The sequence below is a fragment of the Crassostrea angulata genome, chromosome 10, assembly GCF_025612915.1.
Source record: "Crassostrea angulata isolate pt1a10 chromosome 10, ASM2561291v2, whole genome shotgun sequence".
In the NCBI taxonomy this organism is placed as follows: Eukaryota; Metazoa; Mollusca; class Bivalvia; order Ostreida; family Ostreidae; genus Magallana; species Magallana angulata.
In genome coordinates, this window is record NC_069120.1 from 19,308,690 (window position 1) to 19,329,049 (window position 20,360).

The following is a 20,360-nucleotide window of genomic DNA, read 5'->3' on the forward strand; positions in this document are numbered from 1 at the left end:
ATGATATTGATTGCTTTCCTGCTAATATTTCAAGTTTTATTTGCTTCCAAAGTTATTCATGGTAAGTTCATTATCTATCATCTATTGATAAAAGCAAAATTTCAATACTTTGGTATGCACTGTGTCCTTGTTTAAAATTACATGCACATATTGATAATAAGTTTACTATTTTATTTGTTAATGATCAAGCTGTTTCTATTACTAAAACTTTGTAATTTTTATGATTGCTATCAAAATACAGGTCCCATTGTCATTTATGTCGTGAAATAACTCAACACAAAATCCAACTTTTATATTTGCTAGAAAAGCATACATTTGAATAAAACTTAAATTTCATGTCGAAAAACAATATCAAAGGACTAATTATTACAGGTTTATCACATATACATGTATTGTCAATAATACCTACATTTGGTTTGGTCTGAGAAGTTTTTCATGTATATATTTGATATACATTACGCTGAATACAAGTAACTGTTCTCAAACCATTCTGAATCTTTGTAATTCTTGGTGACCACCGAGATTCACTACTAGTATTTGTTTTTTATAATACATGTACATTTTTGATACACTTTATAATATAAAAAGCAAGATAAATGTGGCGATGGGGACCGGTTTGCCATGGTACATATGAAAATGGGGAAAAGAAGACCATTTTAAGCTGGTTTGATAAAATTTGCAAAAGATGTCAGAATTTTTCTCAAGCTATTAAAGATAATATAAAAAATATTGCGTAATTTTCTGACTAAAGACATATTTTTGTAATTTGTAATAGTATTGGCCTTGATATCGTGGATATCATTAGTCGACTCTGAACTACTGATAAAATTTGATGATGCATAAATTGCGTTAAAGTTTCATTTGAAATGTCTTGAGAAAAAGTGTACTTAAATCGACTTTTTTTACAACTGCATCAAATAAAAGAATGAAATGTTTTTGAAGCTGTAAATTTGGTGCTTGTCGATTATAAACCAACTAAAGGGTATTACATTTTGTTTTATATAGGTCAATGTACTAGCAATGGTACATGTGTTTGTCACTGTGGCAACTGTACTTCTGGATGTGACGCCTGTTTACCTGGATGGAGCGGATCCACAATCAATCATTGCCAAAAATGTAATATTATTTTAAAGATTACTCAATACATTAACTATATACTAGTATACTATACAGTATGTATTAACAACCATGGTCAATATTGCATTACTTTACATTTGTCATGATGTTGACTCTCGGAAAAATTGCAAACATCATTCATCAGTTCTTTTAGATAATATTGTTTCCTTTCAGATAACACTATTTACGGCAAAGCCTCTACGAATACAGCACTTCTGGATGGCGATTTTGATACTTATGTTGAGGATAACAATATTCCTCCATATATACGCGTTGAATTCCAAACTTTTTTTAAACTTAGTCAAGTTGACGTTACCCTTGAACTTGGTAGGTAGATCGATGCATATGATATCAATATATCTTCAAATTGAAATGATGTAGTCTGAATAAAATGGTACAACATAACTATAAAATCAAATATCGAATTAAAGGGTTACGTGTGCCTATGGACAAATAAAACTTGCTTGTTTTGCTATTTTAAAATCAGCAATGAGGATAAAATATATGAAAAGAAAACGAAAACACCATTAATCAATAATTGTCGGCCACAGATCTAGATACGACAATGTTGTTGGTTGAAACTCGTCACTTAATTGCCGTCTTTATTTCTATTGTCTAAGTAAATTAAACTCCAACAAACTTATTAGTCCGTTGACAGCACTTTTATAAAACGACTGAATGTGAAAAATTGAGCTTCACGAATTGTTTTGATGACATCTCAATCAAATAATTAATTTGTGACCAATTTATGATAGAACATGTTTCGTTTTGGTGGAAAATGCTTCATCTTCCTTAAAGTGATAGACACATCTTTTGATTCTACGCAGATAATGGTGTTTTTTTGTAATTGCTTGCTACCTTTAATATAGCATGGCATGCCAAATCAAGCATTTTATCGTCGGTTTAGCGATCTCGTTTGTCAAGCATTATACACCAGATCGATTTGTATTCATGGCCGTTTATCTTTTTCATTTATTATGTTTATTATGTCATTATACTGAAAATTCCTTATTTTTCGCGATTACTTACCTCCGCAATCTAACTGATTTTAATCAGATTTTGATTACATGAAATAGCAAATGCCATTTTTTTAAAAAGTTCATGTAGTTTTTATATGTCTATAAAATTATAGCGAGATTTTAAAATTCGTTTATATTTATTCATCGCGCTTAATTAAGGATCCACAGTATTTGTCGGTTTCAGAAATTGTTTTGAACTTAATTGTTCTTTCGCGTATGTATCCTGATTTTATGTTTTTTTTATTTTTGTAGCAGAAAGGATAATCTACACGGTGTATGTTAAAAATGACTCATATAGAAGAGCTGACTCGATGATATGCCTCAACTTCACAAGTGGGGATGTCAGCATGAAGAAAACTGTCACTGTCACGTGTAATACACCACTTCAAGGAAATTTCTTTGAAATTGTTGCATCAAGTTTTCCAGGTTTACCAAGAACAACTCTAAAAGTTTTCGAAATTGAGCGCTTTGGTATGTATGATTAACTTGTAAATGTATGCTTAAACGTCATATTTAAAGTGTTCTGTAGTTTGAATTTATCTGGGTCCTTTTTGTGTAAACATATTAATTTACCGATATGAACATTCATAAAACATAAAATGGCATTCTTTCAAAAAATATTCTGTCTTCAGGAATATTTAAACTTTACAATGTCTGGCTGCCCCGGGTCAGGACAAACAGTTAAATCTTAACTAATTAACAAATTATAAAAATCGAACTAATTCTACTATTTTCCCTCAATTTATTTTTGTCAAGTCCATTTCTTATATAATAGAGAGGCTATTAAAAACGATTCAAAAGTGTATTAAATGACTGATGTTTTTTATTCTACATGTCATTTTATATTTATAAATCACAAATTATAAATATGATATCATTTTTTTCAAAAATACAGTTTTTAATTTGTTTTCAATCTTTCAAACGCAAAGCCAATAATGATGTTTATCCAGCATAAATCGAAATTCAAAATACTATTCAATTTTTGCCACAGTCTTTGTACAGAAACACAATCAAATATAAGGTGATTAGTGTCTTACTTTTCACAAAAACAGGATTCTCGTTTTGCATCAGACCTTGATTTGCATTTGTATAGAAAGGGATTACAATTCAAAATATTATTTAACAACTTATACTTCAACTCACAAAGTCGTTTGTCATATATGTTCTTTACCTTGTTTTCATGAATATCGTTCCAATTTTCTCTGCCAATATCAAATAAATAATTTGTTTAATGCATATTGGTATCAAGGTGGTTTGAATTTTTTATGAAGCAAGTTTACATAGTAAAATTTACATCTCTAATCAAATATATCAAATGTTCCGTTATGGAAATTATAAATGTTTCTATTTAGTATTCTTGTACATGTATAATAACAACACTTCATATTTTTTTCTTGATTATTTTCTTTAAAATCTTGTATTCACAAAACCAAACATTTTCTTCTTTAGATCATTGGAAAGTTCTTGCTTTGTTTTGAATTCACCATTTTTTGTTAAATAAATCTTTGACATACAAAATATTACTCATTACCCATTTTTATGAAATATATTGATTTATCCTTTTGTTCAAACAGAGTACTAGTATTATTCCACAATGGTTGTTGTGCAAATGTTACATTTGAAAGTTCAGATGTATAAATTAACCTTTTACATTCATTAAAACAACAAAATTTTTCTCTGAGACATTGATAGTAAATAATCGATATCTGATTTCATGTTTTTATATCCCTTGAAATTAATTATTAAGCATATAAAGTTCATCTACAAGTCTTTTTATCTATGATGCTTTTATAGTCTTAAGTTTCACAAGACCAATCCCTCCGTCCTCAATGTTGCCAATTGTATCTCATTCTATTCTATCACTTTTATCCCCCAAAAAATAAAAAAAAAAAGCTGCATTTGATCTTTCTTAAAAAATCTTGATTAGGGATTGGTAAAATCGACAGTACATTATTCTGTTTTGAAATGGCTAGAAAATTTACTATCATGATTTTCCAAAATAAGTAAGATTTTTTCCCAGGATTAAAAGAGTTTTTCAATATTATCGTAATTTTTGTCCAGTTCAAATCAAAACATTCTTTTTTTTTTTGTCCAATAAAAATTCCTAGACCTTGTGACATAAATCTCGCCAACATTTGCCTATATTTAAATATTTATATTTTAAGTTTTCCAAAAAGTATACACATTGTTTTGTTTAAATTAACTTTGAACCCTGCATGATCACAGATCCCGTTAGTTGACAGGTGAGTTATATTCACAATAAGTGCCAAATTTATATACAGTATTTGAAAAACAAAATCAAATTGCACTTACGCAGGTTTCACAATCCTCTATGCACATTGCACACTTTATATGCACTGAAAAAATATGCTTTAAAATATACTGTTTCCATTTATAGTTATAAATAATAGTTGTACGGTGATTTAAGTAGTATTTGTGTGAAGGAGAAGATGTAATAATGGGGCACCAGTTTAAGTTTTAATGAAGAAGTCATCAACATTTTTAAAAAAGGATATCGGACCTTAAAGAAGACGGACCCAATTTACTTCTACAATTATTATAGAGATTATCATGAAAATTGTAAATGAGTTACAATTACTAAATATGTATTAAAATCAATTGAAAAATAATTTTAAAATGGTTTCCGTAGGGACCATTTAAAAATTCTTTGTATTACTTCTCTTTATCAATAGTGAGAATAATGAGAAAAGGCGTTTTTGTGAGAGAGAAAATGTTTATTCTTAAATTCTACATTTGATTTTCTATCCAAATTGAAGTATAATATTTATATGATGATTGTGAATTAATCATTTTTTTAAAGTCATGCCATCAACTTCTTTTACGGTGGCACATGCCAAAGTACGATGTGTTGTTATTTTTACCAATTTTCAAGGAGAGTACTGCGCAAACTCCAAGAAATGAACACCATTTCGATGCTGATTTAAGAAATTAAAACAACTGTTAGAGTTTGATGAACGTTTTCTATGATAAAATAATTAAAACCTTAGCACAGGGAAGGTTTTACTCTAATTTTATTCGAATATTGAAGCGGATCGGAGTGTAAATAATATCTTCACTGGCTCAAACTCTGTTATAGCTTATTAATGTGGATGGTTTTAAATACCTTTAGCAAATATCTAACTCGTTATAGAATTTTGACATTCCAAAAAGAAATATTTGCTTGTTAAAAAATGTCGAAAAGCGTATTTTTGCGTTTTAAAACATAGCAGTGGCTACTCACATTTGAAAAAGTGTATATTCACCATTTTTATAAATATTCCAGTCCGAATTTCCTCTCTCGGTTTTTAAATCCCTACCCATTCTTTATTCAATATAAAAAAAACTGAATGATGATAATACTTAAACATTTATAGCATTAAACTTAGTTTATTGACCTCACTCTGCAGGCATATTTTTGTAGTGTATGCCATTCGATTATCTAAATGAAAAGTGAGATAAAACCAACAGAAAATATGCAAATTATTGTGACAAACAAATAAAATCTAAACTTTGAATATTACAGGACTACCAAAAATATTTCAGTGAAAAACAAAATGTCCCAATTTCCTCTGTTTTGTTAAAAGTCTAACTTTGTTTGAGCATAATTCCATAATATAGTATAAATGTTGAATGGTATGTCAATAATAGTGCATATCTTAAATTCTTTGTGTGTTAAGAGTAAATTTTGCTCATGACATTGAACTTTATAACAATTCGAAATTAAGAACTCAAACTCTGAGTAAACAACATCCTTAAAGTGAATGATACCGGAATGAGACGTAAATATAACAATTTGTCTATTCCAGTGTATGAAGAACAATTACAAGAGCGAATGGTACACTTGTTGTAAATTGCTAGCCTTGACCCGATCCTTTATTTACATTTTATCGAGCTTAATAAGATCAGACCTATGCAAAGAACATTTTTATTTCGATTGATAAGTGGGTGCCCCCTCCCCCAATTTTCCTTTTTTTATTCTTCTACTAAGACTTGGTAAATTTTAGCGACATAGGTTATTCAGTAGTTTTTTTTTAAATTAACTAATCGATGTTTAAACTATGTTGAACATTGTTTACAGACCTAAGCAGATATATGTAGGAGAATATGGTTTTTGCAAAATATTTCATGAAGTTCTTCTCCGTCAAAAACTTTTAGCAAGAGATGTGATCCGTCACCAAAAATAATTTGTATTTTGTAGAATCAATACCATAAGTTGAGGTTTCAGTCCATAAGTTACCTAAATTGACAACTATGCCCATATTTGAGCAAAAATCCAGTTATAATTACCACAAATTGCTAATTATATTAGAAACAAAAAAAACGCAAGCAAAAACAAAGATGCCATATGGGTCCCTTTTGTCCTCACTTTAAATGCGCCTGGGTTTGTTATTATCTATATGTATAACTCATTGTTTCAATACATGAAAGTCAACTAGGCACATCAATCACCAGATTACACCATTTTTAATGCCAATTTCCTAATGCATATATTTACATATCGGTTTTAAAAAGTCATATATCATTGAGTCATAAGTTTGCGAATTCTATGCCATTTAGATAAGCAAGGAACAGTAGGTTTTGAAACTCGGTAGCTTACTAGCATTTGCCAGTTATAACCCTGTTTTATTTATTTCTTCGACTAAGACCAGTTCTGCGAGAGCAACTGGGTGAATGGTTTTTTTCTTTTTACACGTGTAAGAAAATTGTTTACCATAAACATTTTGGGGTACTTTTGATTACTAATAAATCGACCCAAGTAACTTTTAGGTAGCTCACTACACCTGGATAAAGTTTCTTAAACCAGCATTGAATTACTTGATTATAAAGATAGCATTACAAATAAGAGGTATAGTAATTCAAATAGGTGAAAAAAATGTATTTTGGATGAAAAACTATGATTTAAAAAAATTAAATAAATATGAAGAAAATTTCCAAGCGGGTTCGAATTCGTAATCTACTGACCACAAGTCCGATACTTTAATCACTGAGCTATGATGATAGTGAACATATTTGATTCATATAAAAAGTTTAACAAAACATGAAAATTGCTAAATTGCTAAGTAGTGTCATAAAATATAAGTATTGTTGTAGCAAGGTACCTTAAACAGCGTACAGCTTATTTAATTTGATTTTGTATTTGTAGAATGTTCAAATGGCACGTACGGCGAAAATTGTTCGGAGATTTGCTCAGCAGGATGTAACAAAGAGTGTGATAAAGAAACGGGTGACTGCGTTTGTAGAAGCGGTTACTGGGGAAGCTTTTGTAATAGAACATGTCCATTGCATTGTAATAAAAACCTGTGTGACTCTAATACAGGCGATTGTTACAGCTGTAATTACGGATATTATGGAGTGAAATGCGAAGGCCGTTGTGCTGTGGGGTGTCTGGAGTCTTGTAACGTGACATCAGGCTTATGCTTTTGTAAACTGGGCTTTTATTCGGCAAATTGCTCGTTGCAATGTCGATCAAACTGTGCACGGAATGATTGTCTTCAAGAAACAGGACACTGTAAGTTTTGCAATGATGGAAAATATGGTGACTTTTGCGACTTGGAATGTTTGGGTTCTTGCAGTGGATCATGTGATAGAAGAAATGGAATATGCGGGATCTGTGGAAAACATAGGTTTGGTACTAACTGTAATCAGACATGTCCAAAAAATTGTGAAGAAGACAATTGTCATAAGGTCACTGGTGAATGTAAAAATTGTTTAAAGAATACATTCGGTACTTACTGTAATCAGATATGTCCAAAAAATTGTGAATACAATTGCCATAAGGTCACTGGTGAATGTACCAATTGTTTAAAGAATACATTCGGTACTTACTGTAATCAGACATGTCCAAAAAATTGTGAAGAAGGTTTATGTGATAGGGTCACTGGTAAATGTGACAATTGTTTAAATAATACATTCGGTACTTACTGTGATCAGACATGTCCTGTTAACTGCGAAACATGTGATAGGAACGGTGAAAAATGTACAAAATGTAAAAAAGGATACATGGGAGATGTATGTTCTAAAACCTGTCCTGATCATTGTGGAGATTGTGACCAAGACGGATACATATGTAAAACCTGTGAAAATGGATGGTTTGGTATAAAATGTGAAACAAATTGCGGCCGTTGTGGGGGAAACGGTTCGTGTGACATTACAACAGGTGATTGTCATTTGTGTTATGTGGGGTATTTTGGGAACTCGTGCAAAAAGAAATGTAACGAATTCTGTGACTCAAGTAAACCATGTAACAAGATTACTGGAAAATGCCACGACTGTAAACCTGGTCAATATGGAGAATATTGTACAAAATTTTGTAGCAGAACTTGTAGAAACTTGAAATGTTTTAGCAATCAAACATGCGTGGATGGGTGTGCAGATGGTTTCTTTGGTAGCTACTGCGATAGTCCATGTAGTGCCGCTGTTCCAAGTTGTAACCAATGTGAGCTCGTCAACAATGTTCTGGTTTGTCAACGTTGTGCTGATCCATTTTATTTAGAGGGATCAACTTGTATTGAATGCCCTGACTACTGTTCATCTTGTAGCTCAAATTTAAAATGTCTGGAGTGTAACACTAAACGTTTCTATGGCGACACTTGTAACCTAATATGTAACAAAGATTGTCTGAACAGGACATGCGATATATCTGGGCAGTGTGTACATGGATGTGACGACGGTAAATATGGCAGTACATGTGACAAGGATTGTCCAAGCAGCTGCAGGACTTGTCACAATTCATCAGTGTGTTTGGAATGTAAAGATGGATATATTGGCAAATCATGTACTAAGCATCGTCCAGCAGTGAACAATGTTGATAAGAAAAACCAAAATAAACGTACGTATGTATGTCGAGTTTGGAAGGTGATAATGGTTATTTTGAGTATATATATGTATAATGAATCTTAAAACTATATATGCATCCTATCTATCGACATCATATATCAAAGTCAAACGTAAGATAATGAGAAAATGCTTATATAAGAATATTACTTTGCTTAATCAAAATGATCATTACGGACGATGTAACTTTATCGTGCAATATTTGAATTCTTCGACGCGAGGCTTCACAGCGTGTTTGGTATAAATAGTATGACTGTACAGATAGAAGAAATTTCTGGTATGTATTAGAACTGCTTATCCGAGGTAAGGTATTATGATTTTAACAATAAAATTCTTTTTTATTCAATGATTACTACCTTCATAACCAGTATAAATGATAACATTTAATTTTTATAGATACATATTTCAATGTTTTATATGGCAAGTCCTAGCAATCTTTATTTACTCATTGTTTAGTGTTTTGGAAAGGATGATTTGCATATTCTCTATCCTCAATAAAGAAATTTCTAACAATGAGAACGTGCGTTTATGCGTACGAAAAAAGGTCACCGAAAAAACAAAAACAACCAACCACCCCCCCTCCCCCCCCCAAAAAAAAAACCCCCAGAAGCTAATATTCAGAGTAATAATACGAGAAGCTTGATAAATGATAAAGCATTTCTTTCAATTTTTTAAAGTTTTAATTCTGAAACTAATTCTAAATGGTGATAGCCCATCAACCTTTTAAATAAAGGTCTTAATGATCAGGTATGCCAAAAAGCGGGAGTATTTCATCTGCTGAATAGATGGTTCATGTGTTCTACAATTTGTACAATAATTACCGTCCCGGAAACTTAACGTAGCCTTTTAAAAAAGCGCTACATCACCCAGCATTAGTGCAGTCTGTGCAGATGCAAAATCATATCTAAGAAAGTTTTAAAAAGTAGTATATTTTTATTATGGTTTTCATGTACACCTTTTTCACGATTATTTGAATGTATCATGTGAGTTAGAAGATAGCTAAGCATTGCTAAAAATTATAACCTTCCTCAGCGGGTAATGTAATTTTTATACTGCAATGCTGCCATGCACCCTCATTGCCCGTATAAAAAAATTAAAAAAATTAAAACCATTTTATTTATATACTTTCACTTGCTTTGAATCGATTAATTAATTATCAGTCAACAGTTATTCAAATACATGAATTATCAATATTGTCGACCAGAATGCAAAACTGAAGGAACAGCTAATGTTTCTATGCATGTGAAGGTTAGTATTAAAGTACATGTAACTAGTACTTCTTGGAGATCTGGCCATGGGGTCAGTCCGTTTAAGTCCGTGAAGTTCGTGCTCTTAGTTTAGCTTTAGGTTTGATCAATCAAGAAATAATCCTTGCAAATTAAAGTCAACACAAAAGTACAAAGAAAAATATACGAAGTAAAACTTTTATACATTGTATTATAGTTTATTAAATTATATATGTCAGCTATACAATATTTTTGAAGCTTTTAATTAAAACCATATATAACGATTGGCTATACTCATACATTGTAAATGAACGCCGTTTTACACACTTATGCAAGGGTATACTTGAGTGCACAACCTGCAGAGACCATTGAACTTTTCAAGTATATTCAGACAGTAAGAATGGGTGTCAATAGGTGGAGCTACGTGTATATCTTGAAAGAAGTATGATACTCAGTATCGAGTACGTCAAGAGCTAAATCCTGCCTCTTCCTTGGGAGAAGTTAACTTTGAGTTATAGCTAATATATGTAGCACCTGGTTCAACGCACAATTCTTCTCCAAAGCCCAATTTAGGCAAATGCTAAAACTTTAATGTCAAAGGTTTGTATGACAAATAACTTAGCTTGTATAATCACAGCTTGTTTCTTGATGGCAGCCTGTATTCAATGCATCATTGCACGGAGACCACTTCCCTCCTTATAGCCTTATAGCCTGTCCCCTCAAACTTTCCACTCAATCACAGTCCAGTTCTTGATCACAAACAAACATCACAAATGGTTATCCCTACAACCCACGCCAAACCATCAGAAGACAGTTCTGCTACCCATATCTGAAGGCCTCGGTTCAACGCCCATTAATGTTTCTTTCCCTATAAATAATTAGTGAATTACCCAAACAAAGTTGTAGAAAGCAGAATAATTCAACGTTTTTCAAAGGGATTTAAATTTCAATACACTGAACCTAGATTATCGATTTAGCGAAATAACGAAGTCGGCTAATGATCATTTTGCTAAGCTTAAAGATAAAATTGACAAAAAATTGAAATGAGAAGGATACATGGGACCCTTCAGACATATACCGGGCAGGATGGTTTAACATATCTATGTCTGTTTTTTTCTTATTACCTATATCTTACCTTAGGGTTTCTCAGATTGTCTTGGTGCCAAAGAGAGACAATATCGGCTTGCGTTTGATTACTCACATTGTTATTACAAAGATAAACTCAGTAAATTCATTCATTGATCCCAATGAAACTGCTAAACAATAGACGTAATTGAATGATGTAATACAGAAGATTGCAAAACTAGAAAAGGGTGCATTTTTAGAAAAGCAAAATCTATAATCCGCATATAGACTCCTTGATCCCCAATATTCCATAGAGATTTTTATTTTCTTTCCTTTGAATTTCTTGGCATTTACTTTGTAGACAGATGCTTATCTATGATAGGTTGATCAATTGCACTCAAGGTTTCCGAAGGAATATCAACATTTTTACAGTGGACTACAATGCAACATTTAAAACTTACAACAAGTCACTACTATTTACTAGATGCTAATAAAATGCTGGTGAGAACTCTTAACGCAAAATGCTCAGAGTGGCGAGAGACATTTTCTGGTTTAACGCAAGGCAACATTCGAACAATTACTTTCATTGATAGGACTTATATCCTTCAAGTTGATTCATTCATTAGGATTAGAAGACCAGGAAAGACTTTTTTGCGCTACATTAGGGGTTTCAGAGCTTTATTATCATATTAAAATTACTCGTTCAGCACGGAAACATTAAAGGGACTTTAAAGTCATGTGATTTTAGATCAAAATTTTATTTAGTTATTTGTTATTGTTATCAAATGGTTTTCTTGCGCATTTTAAATGATTGAGCAAAATTTGAATGTAAGACGTCAAGTTATAAGAGAGATACAGAGGTCAGAATTCATTGTTTTGTAAGCAAAGCTCGAGTCTTATATTTGTTTATAAATAATGCAAAGTATGGAATTACCATTTCTGTTACAAAATCACTCGTGGAAAACATGATAAACTGATTCAATGTGTTCATAAATAATATTACGAACAGAAGAAAACAACATTTGATTAATAACTTATGCCAATAAAACAAATATGTAAACAGTAACGAGGCTTGAGCTTTGTTTACAAAACAAAGAATTTAAAACTCTGTATCTTGCTTATAACTCAAAATTTGACTTTAAACTTTTAACAAAGCATTATAAATACCCATATTAACCATTTTTAAACGTTAAAAACGGAAAAAATGAAATTCAAAATTTGTGGAGCTCAAATCGTGACTAGGTCCTTTTAATTCATGTGGCTTAGTTTTTTAGAGTCGTTTAATGGGCGTTATTTTTTTTAATCATGACTGGACAACTGATAATAATAATTATTACACAGATAGTTCAGGGTCATCTCACTTGGGTTGTGGTGCATATTTTAATTGTGATTGGTGCTTTTACCCTTAAGATCAGTTAATGGGGTAACGAATAAGTAATAAAAAGTCATTCTTCACATAGATAATCGAGCGTTGTTGCTATACTTTATAATTTCAAGTCAAAATCAGAGTGGGTAATGACTCTATGTGAAGCTTTTTACTAGTTTTTATGAAATACGACATTTTGTTTCGCGTAATGTGTCTATATAGCAAGAAAGAACAAATAGTAGCTGATTCATTACCTCGTAAGGAGTGAGCAAGCAGCCCCTCACACATGGACACAGTCTTGTCAAGTACCCCAATTATTCCATAACATCATCTCCAGTCTGAACTTGCTAATTATAAGCTTTTCGAAGCATCTGTGTCTGAAAACACATACAGTTCCCATAGTGCGGTAGAGGCGGCTTATAGCAAAGTATGCAATCTGCTTAATTGCTTAGCTTCTGGACTTGCATATACTACAGTGAGATCATATTTGTCTGTAATTTCATTACAATGTAAATATCAAAGCATACAAGTACCAGACCCAATCTCAAAGTTCCTTGTTTTAAAGGAATGAAACGTTTAAAACACAAGACAGACGCTAGATAACCAATAACAAAATCAGTTTTACAACATATCATCCAGGTGTTGTCGATCATATGACTAGTACTTTTTGTATCAATGCATTCGAAACAGCGCGTTTTCTGTAGCAGTTCTATGGAGTTTCATGGGTTTTTTTAAAGTAGGGGAATTAACACAATGAATGAATACAAGTAAGGCTCTTCAATAAACCCCACTTAATATAGACGATTTGTCATTTATTTGACTAATATGTTTTACGGTGCGACCGTTGGGGCGAACACAGCATGTGATCAAACAATGAATTATAATAAATTAATAAAATAAAATTAACAACGTGAAATTTGAATGCCAAAAAATAAAACATACCTATTTTTCAGTAAATTTTCATTATTCATAGTTTATAAGATTTGTTATAATTTATTTATTTATATGTAGAACAATAGTTTAATCTCAGATACAATGTTGTTAAATGATAAAGATTTTAATATATAAATATTCATTGCACTGCATCTCCTCTTTTAAAGTGATTGTGATTATGATTGATTGATTGATTTCCCCCTTTTTTTTGCAGTAGACATTTTTTCTTAAACTTACATATAAAACTTGACCCATCATAGAGCTCCCCCCATGCTAAATTTTTTTTCATTTTTGTCAAGTTATACATAGAAAATCGACTTACCATGGATTTGCCCCTCCACTTAAAAAAAAATAATTAATGTTTAATTTTATTTTTAATTTACGCTTAAAAATATTTGCTTATCATGTTAAAAGAACATTGTGTTGTCCCCCCCCCCCCCCCCCCCGCATGTAATAAATGGAAGTGAAAATAAAGAAACCATTGAACTGCTAAAGAGCTGAAGGATTAGAATTTTCATGATTTATTTTTCTTTTTGCTTGCAAAGATTTTTTGGATGAGGCTGCCATCCACCCACCCACCCCCTTTAAAAAAAGGCGCTGCTACGTATAACGTTACGTTTCAGGAAATTACCGTAATTATAGTGAATAAAATATTTGTGAGCATTCATCCAAATTAGTGCAATTTACAACTGTTTCCTGTATCTGAAGAAATGTCCTTATTCGTCAGCTGTTCTTTATCTTAGCCTTTGCAAGATTTTAAGAGGATTTTGGTCATTTCAGCAGATTTACAATAACTTCAATTAGAGTAATTTCCCCCTTATCAGTGCTTATTGTGACGTCAAAGCTGACGTTGGTTAAGTGTCGTCTTACTCTTTAAAACTCCCCTGAGAAATAAAAGTATGCGAAGTATACTGTTTTATTTACTTAAAAAGCATGATGTTCTTAAAATTACACATCCTATAAGCTTTTCAAAGGTTTTACTTTGATTCTCGGGAGAACGTGATGTTGGAACGTGAGGTTGGAAACCATTGGTACTATGAATTGTGGGTCAAAATTTACTGACTCCGAAAAAATATATCGGATCAATGTGTAAACGTTTGTGACGTCACACGATTATTTTTGATTGAAAGTGTACTGAGGTGAACTTTAGAGGTAACATTGACTGTATGTCGCTTACATCGTTATTGTTTTTACTGTCTAAATTTGTCTTGCTGATTCTCGTGAGAGTGTGAAGTGATAAAAATTGCCATGATTACAGGGAACTACTGGGACGATTAAAACGATGCATTACTGGTCCGATTTACTGACGCCAAAAAAATCCGTTGAATGAATGTGCAACTAGTCCGAATTTTCTATTCACACACGCCTTGCCGGTAGAGCTCGCTTCGCGCCGGCGCTGCGCGCCGGCGAGCTGCGCTCGCTATGACAAGTTAATCAATCTCTGTTTCTGACTATACAGTATACGACAGACAAGTTGGGTAATGGAGCTGTTGACGGACAGGGCAATACAGCATGATCATATCGGTTTGTTTTTTACTACATTAGCGTACGTCCGGGGGAATTGGAGCTGGGCCATTTATTTTAATTTTGAATTGTCCCAACTTTCAAAATATCATTTTTCAGGGGTTTTCTGAAAGGCAATTAAAGACCTTTAATAGCCGAATAAGTCAGGATATCATGAACACTCTGGCGCTGGAAGTCGTCTTCATATAAATCTTTATTTGCACAGCAAAGTTTTAACTGATTTCATTTTAGAATCGCAAACAATATGGTTGGTAGGTTCTTCACTAATTAAACATGCATTATTGGAGGCTGTTATAAGACCGGGTAGCATAAATCTCACATTATACAGGCATGCCATCTGACATTTTTAGCAAGGGTATAAATTGGGGTCTTGGTTGTTGATCAATAATTTGCCTAAATTGACATACTGATCGTTTGCAATTTGCACTTTAAGATTGTTAGGAACATTATAGCCTTAATGGTCATCAATGCTCGAAATTCCCTTTGCAGGATGTGGCAAATGCTCTAAATTCATTATATCAACGAACGAATTTCCTGGCTCTGGCTCAAACGGGTCACTTAGGTTTGCGGGGATGTTATCCATCGAGGGGGTGTTGCCTGCTGAGGGGGCGCCGATTCTTGGCTCAATCCTCGAGGCTACTTCATCGGCTTAATGACGATGTTGTTCGTCGGTGAGGCCGAGCGCTGGGACCGGAGGCTCTGCTGGTGCCGGCGTTGTCGCGTGCTTCCGCTTGGGCCTATCGCCACGTGCTGGGCCAACATGTGCATATGTTGCTCTTCTTTTAGGCATGGCTCTCACAAATGAAACAATAATGAAAATTAATTAATCTGGTTAAGTTGAGATTATGATATAATAGTGTCAATTCCAGCATAAGTTTGGGGTTTATCCGATCCGCCATTGCTCTCGCACGAGCTTAACGACGGAATTAAGGACATGTGAACCTGACATGAAACTAATTGAATAATTGAAAAAATTGTTTAAACAGACTCTAATCCATTTGTTTTTGTCAAAAAAGACATTTTAAGGATATGTTCGTGAGTTCGTTTCCATGGCAACGACCTTCAAACTTACCCATGTTCAAAAAATTAGAACGAGACAAAAAACCTTAAATGCAATTATTTACAATTAACTAGAAAACTTTTCTCACCAAAATATTAAAAAGGTTAATAAAATACTCTATTTATCTGAAAATGGATTATAAGAATTCCTTTTATTTAATCCGCTATTTTAGTTTGAATTTCCTCTGACCACTAAAAAAGTGACATTTTTTGACGTGACCCGAGCTAGAAAAAAATGCAAAAAATACAATTTCCTATAATTACACTCTTATTTTTTTTATGTAATTTTGAAGAAATGATAAATAGCAAAAAATTAGTAGTCAATAATTGGCATGTTCGTGAATTAGAAAAAAAAGATAATAACGTCTGAATTTCCTCTGACCTCTATTGAAATAGATGCTACAAATCCTACATGCTGTTAAAAAAAGACGTATAATTCAGTTTTAAATGGCGATTTCTTTCAACTAGTTATACTGTGAACCTGCATAAGTTCTTGTCGAACAAAATTAAAGGAGTTGTGTTGTAAATACTACAACTAATTGAATTAAAAAGGCTGAAAATCCGAATTTCCTCTGATCTGACTTTTACAAAAAATCACTCTGCGCGCTTCATAAAAGTCAACACTGCCATAAATGGTAGTATTTCTAAAAACCAATCATATAAAGAGAAAATGATTCTTTAATTTAAGAATTTTTTCACTTCCTAAAGAGTTTATTTTAATGGTAATTAACAGAGTGTCATAGTTGTGCATCTGATATAATCAAGAAACTCTAGTCTCTGTACACAAAAAAGAAAAACATGCATGAAAACTTTAATACACACAATCTTTATTAAGCCTTTGTTGAAAGATTTAAAATACAATCAAACCAAATAAATCACAGGTTTCATAAAAATCATATACTGATTGTAATTAATTTGAATTTCCTCTATCAATCTTTAAAAGTTTTGTCTGATTTGTAAGGTATTGCATTAAAATGGGTGTCGGAAAATAGGAGAATCTTTCAAATGATTACAGGTATAAAATGAAATTTGATACTTAATCATGATAATTCTTTAAATCATATTATCTGATTGGACTAAACAACACTGCAGATTCTGAAATGATTTATGATTTGTCCTTATGTATATACATGATTGTATGCAATCCTATAATTCCTTTGAACTTTGAACCCTTCCTTGGTCCCCATATTGGTCTTGATGCTATTTATAATGTATAATTGAGACTTTATCAGAATGATTATGCAGGGTAATATATTACAATGGTTCAGCCTCAATTTGAACTAAAATATAGAAAATATGGAAGGCCACACCAATTAAATTTCTTTTTTATTGGATCCTGCATGCTCGTGTTTAAATAAAACTTTACAAATCATATCATTATGGACCGCCACAAAATTTTGGCTACAAAAAATAATAATCTTATTATTTTATCGCTAGCCCGCTTATACCCTTTTCCACTTAATGTCCGACAAGCAAGAAATTATATTGGTGTGGCCTAACTAGAATATGTATATTTTTTTTCATGCAAAAATGATAAAAATATAGATAAGGATAAGTTATAACAAAAATATTCTTATTCACAAAAATCATTTCAAAAAATATTTAAAATAAAAATTTTACTCAACCATACATTCATAACTCATTCAAAAACTCTGTAATTTAAGAGGACTGATATTTTCTGTGAGGCTTGTTGTATATAAGTGTCATAATGATGATCTCAACTTGATCTACATCAGTAACCTCATCAGGGTTATAAAATAAAACAGATTTCATACAGATAAATGGATGGACAGACAGACACTAATAGACAGCAATGATGATTTGATATACTAAGCAATCATCAAATTAAAAACAATTATAAACATAAGACATATATTTTAAAAACCAGTTTCTCCACATGAACAGTATATAGCCATTACAAACTTCATTACTGCACTTGGTCAGTATAAACACCTTTTGAATTGATATCTATCAATTGTATTTCTTATAGCATATGCATTATCATAATATATATTATTTTACAATACTAATTCTTAATTGTATGCATTATATGTCCAAATTATTCATGACTTTTGGAGTTTCAGAAATGGTTTTCAAATCCAAGTAAATGTAATCAATCATAAATGGTAGATTATCACTGGTTTGGTCCAGTTTCATATTTCAGGATATGTTGTGCTGCTTATTAATTGTCTTAATATTATATCATAAATGTTGAAATAAATATTGTCATCCTTAAATTACCAAATAAATGATCCAAGGCATCAATCGGGAAAGGCTTTATCAGGATGAACATAACAGAGACAATAATCTGATTATCAGCTCTTCTCTTCATCACTCATGGTTTCAGTTCTTTACATTAGTCTTATATTTTTCTGCATTGTGTCTTGTATTAGGAATGACCTCGTTAACACATACCAGTGATGTTCTCATCTCTTGGAGGTTTGAAAAGTCTGTATTAAAAAAAAACACCCTGATATTACTGGTACTATTACTTATAACATATAAGAAGGACTTATATGAAAGGATGATTTTAAGAATCTACATGTAGAAAAATATATAAAATTCATATAGGCATATCATGAAAGTGTATGAAACATAGACAGACAGAACCTTATATAAATGGATTATTCTATATAAAAATTTGATATCAGGTGAAACTTGTCAACATTTTATTCTAATCTTGAAAATTTAAATTAATGTTACTTAACTTGACAATTTCATATCTTATATAACTGTGTGTATTTAGAAATCTTGCGTTTTAATGATTTGAAAATAATGGGAAAAAAATAAAAATTTGTAACAATAATGAACCCAGCACATGAAATCTAAATATGATGTGAGCAATTCTATCAACCGATAAACCATGATATACTTATTTTTCTTTCAACTGTACTTTGATTTTTACAGTTCAATAAAGGTGAATATCAGTCAGCTGTTCAAATGTTTTCACAGTACAGAGAATCAACATTATCAGTTATTGATAGTGAATAAAAGATTAATTCTTCATGTTATGAACTAAACTGGTGTGCGACCAGTTTTCGCCGAGTACCATTTCTCGCCAGTACATTGTGACGTCATTTTATCAACACATAAAATTATAGACGAAAAATGACGTCACAATGTACTGGCGAGAAATGGTACTCGGCGAGAACTGGTCGCACGCCAGTATGTGCTAAAAAAATCATCAATACAAACATATAACCTATTCCTTACAAATATACTGTTCAAGCTAATGTGCATGAAAATGTTAGACTAAAAATATTTTGTGAGTAAATGTTGGTAAATAAGCTTGTCATATGCTAGAGTAAACTCAGGGCCCTCTATGCGGTCAACCTTACCATTTATCATCAGATGGTTAATTTCATTTAAGAAAATTCGAACTTAAATTGTGATTATTTTAATTACAAACACTGACTGAATTAACAATGAATAATTTTTATGTTTGAACAAATTGGGATTATTGTGTAGCTATTCTGCATATAGGCTAGGCGATATTGTTTTCACGTGGATAATATACGAGCATAATAATCTGTAACGTTAACATAATACAATATAGCACATGTCATGATAAGACACCTACCATGCTTACTGCTTGCAAATGGCAGGTTTAGATCACAGGGAACTGGTGTATGGTCTCGTCCTTTTTTCCATTCCCTTTTTATGACACCCGACATCAGTTTGTGTTCGCAATATTCGTCATACACTAATAATATCCATCAGTTTTTGTCATTCCGACTTGTTGTTTACATCGATATTTGGAAAATTACCGGAAATCGGCGCAAGTATGTCGTAAACTTTAAGTTTGTAAATGATTAAAAAAGTAAAACCTTTTGATGTAAATGTTGATATAAATTATATTTTATGCAAATTCATAAACTTACACATTTTATATCACTGTTTTAAACCTTAAATTAAGCAAATAAACCGTCGATGTGAAATACGATTGCTTGTCGCCAGACGACAGTTCGCGTTGCGCAATGAACTTGTTTTTGTCAGGTTCACATATCCTTAAATCCACCCAGCATCCACCGATAAATCGTGCATCGAGTAAAACAAATATCATAGGGAATAAAACCTGTAGTTAAAGTTTACTATTAAAGCACTATAGAAAAAATTATTCGAAAAATAAGTCCTTATGTCATTAAACCCCCCGAGAGAAAAAGCCCATCCACCTACCTGAATTGGGATAACGTCATATATGGTATGACTAATAACCAT

At 32.0% G+C, this 20,360-nt stretch overlaps 1 protein-coding gene and 1 long non-coding RNA gene across 2 annotated transcripts; one reads left to right on the forward strand and one right to left on the reverse strand.

Moving 5' to 3' along the window:
* Positions 1–15,736, forward strand: LOC128164991 (cell death abnormality protein 1-like). The gene is made up of 6 exons (XM_052829147.1): positions 1–61; positions 1,006–1,116; positions 1,291–1,443; positions 2,388–2,606; positions 7,279–8,964; positions 15,573–15,736. The coding sequence occupies exons 1-6, from the start codon at positions 1–3 to the stop codon at positions 15,734–15,736; spliced, it is 2,394 nt and encodes a 797-aa protein (XP_052685107.1).
* Positions 15,737–16,949: 1,213 nt separating this feature from the next.
* LOC128165341 (uncharacterized) lies at positions 16,950–20,139 on the reverse strand. The gene is made up of 2 exons (XR_008241047.1): positions 19,723–20,139; positions 16,950–18,592 (listed from the first exon to the last, which is right to left on the reverse strand). It is a non-coding gene; the product is annotated as an uncharacterized LOC128165341 (long non-coding RNA).
* Between the last annotated feature and the right edge of the window lie 221 nt (positions 20,140–20,360).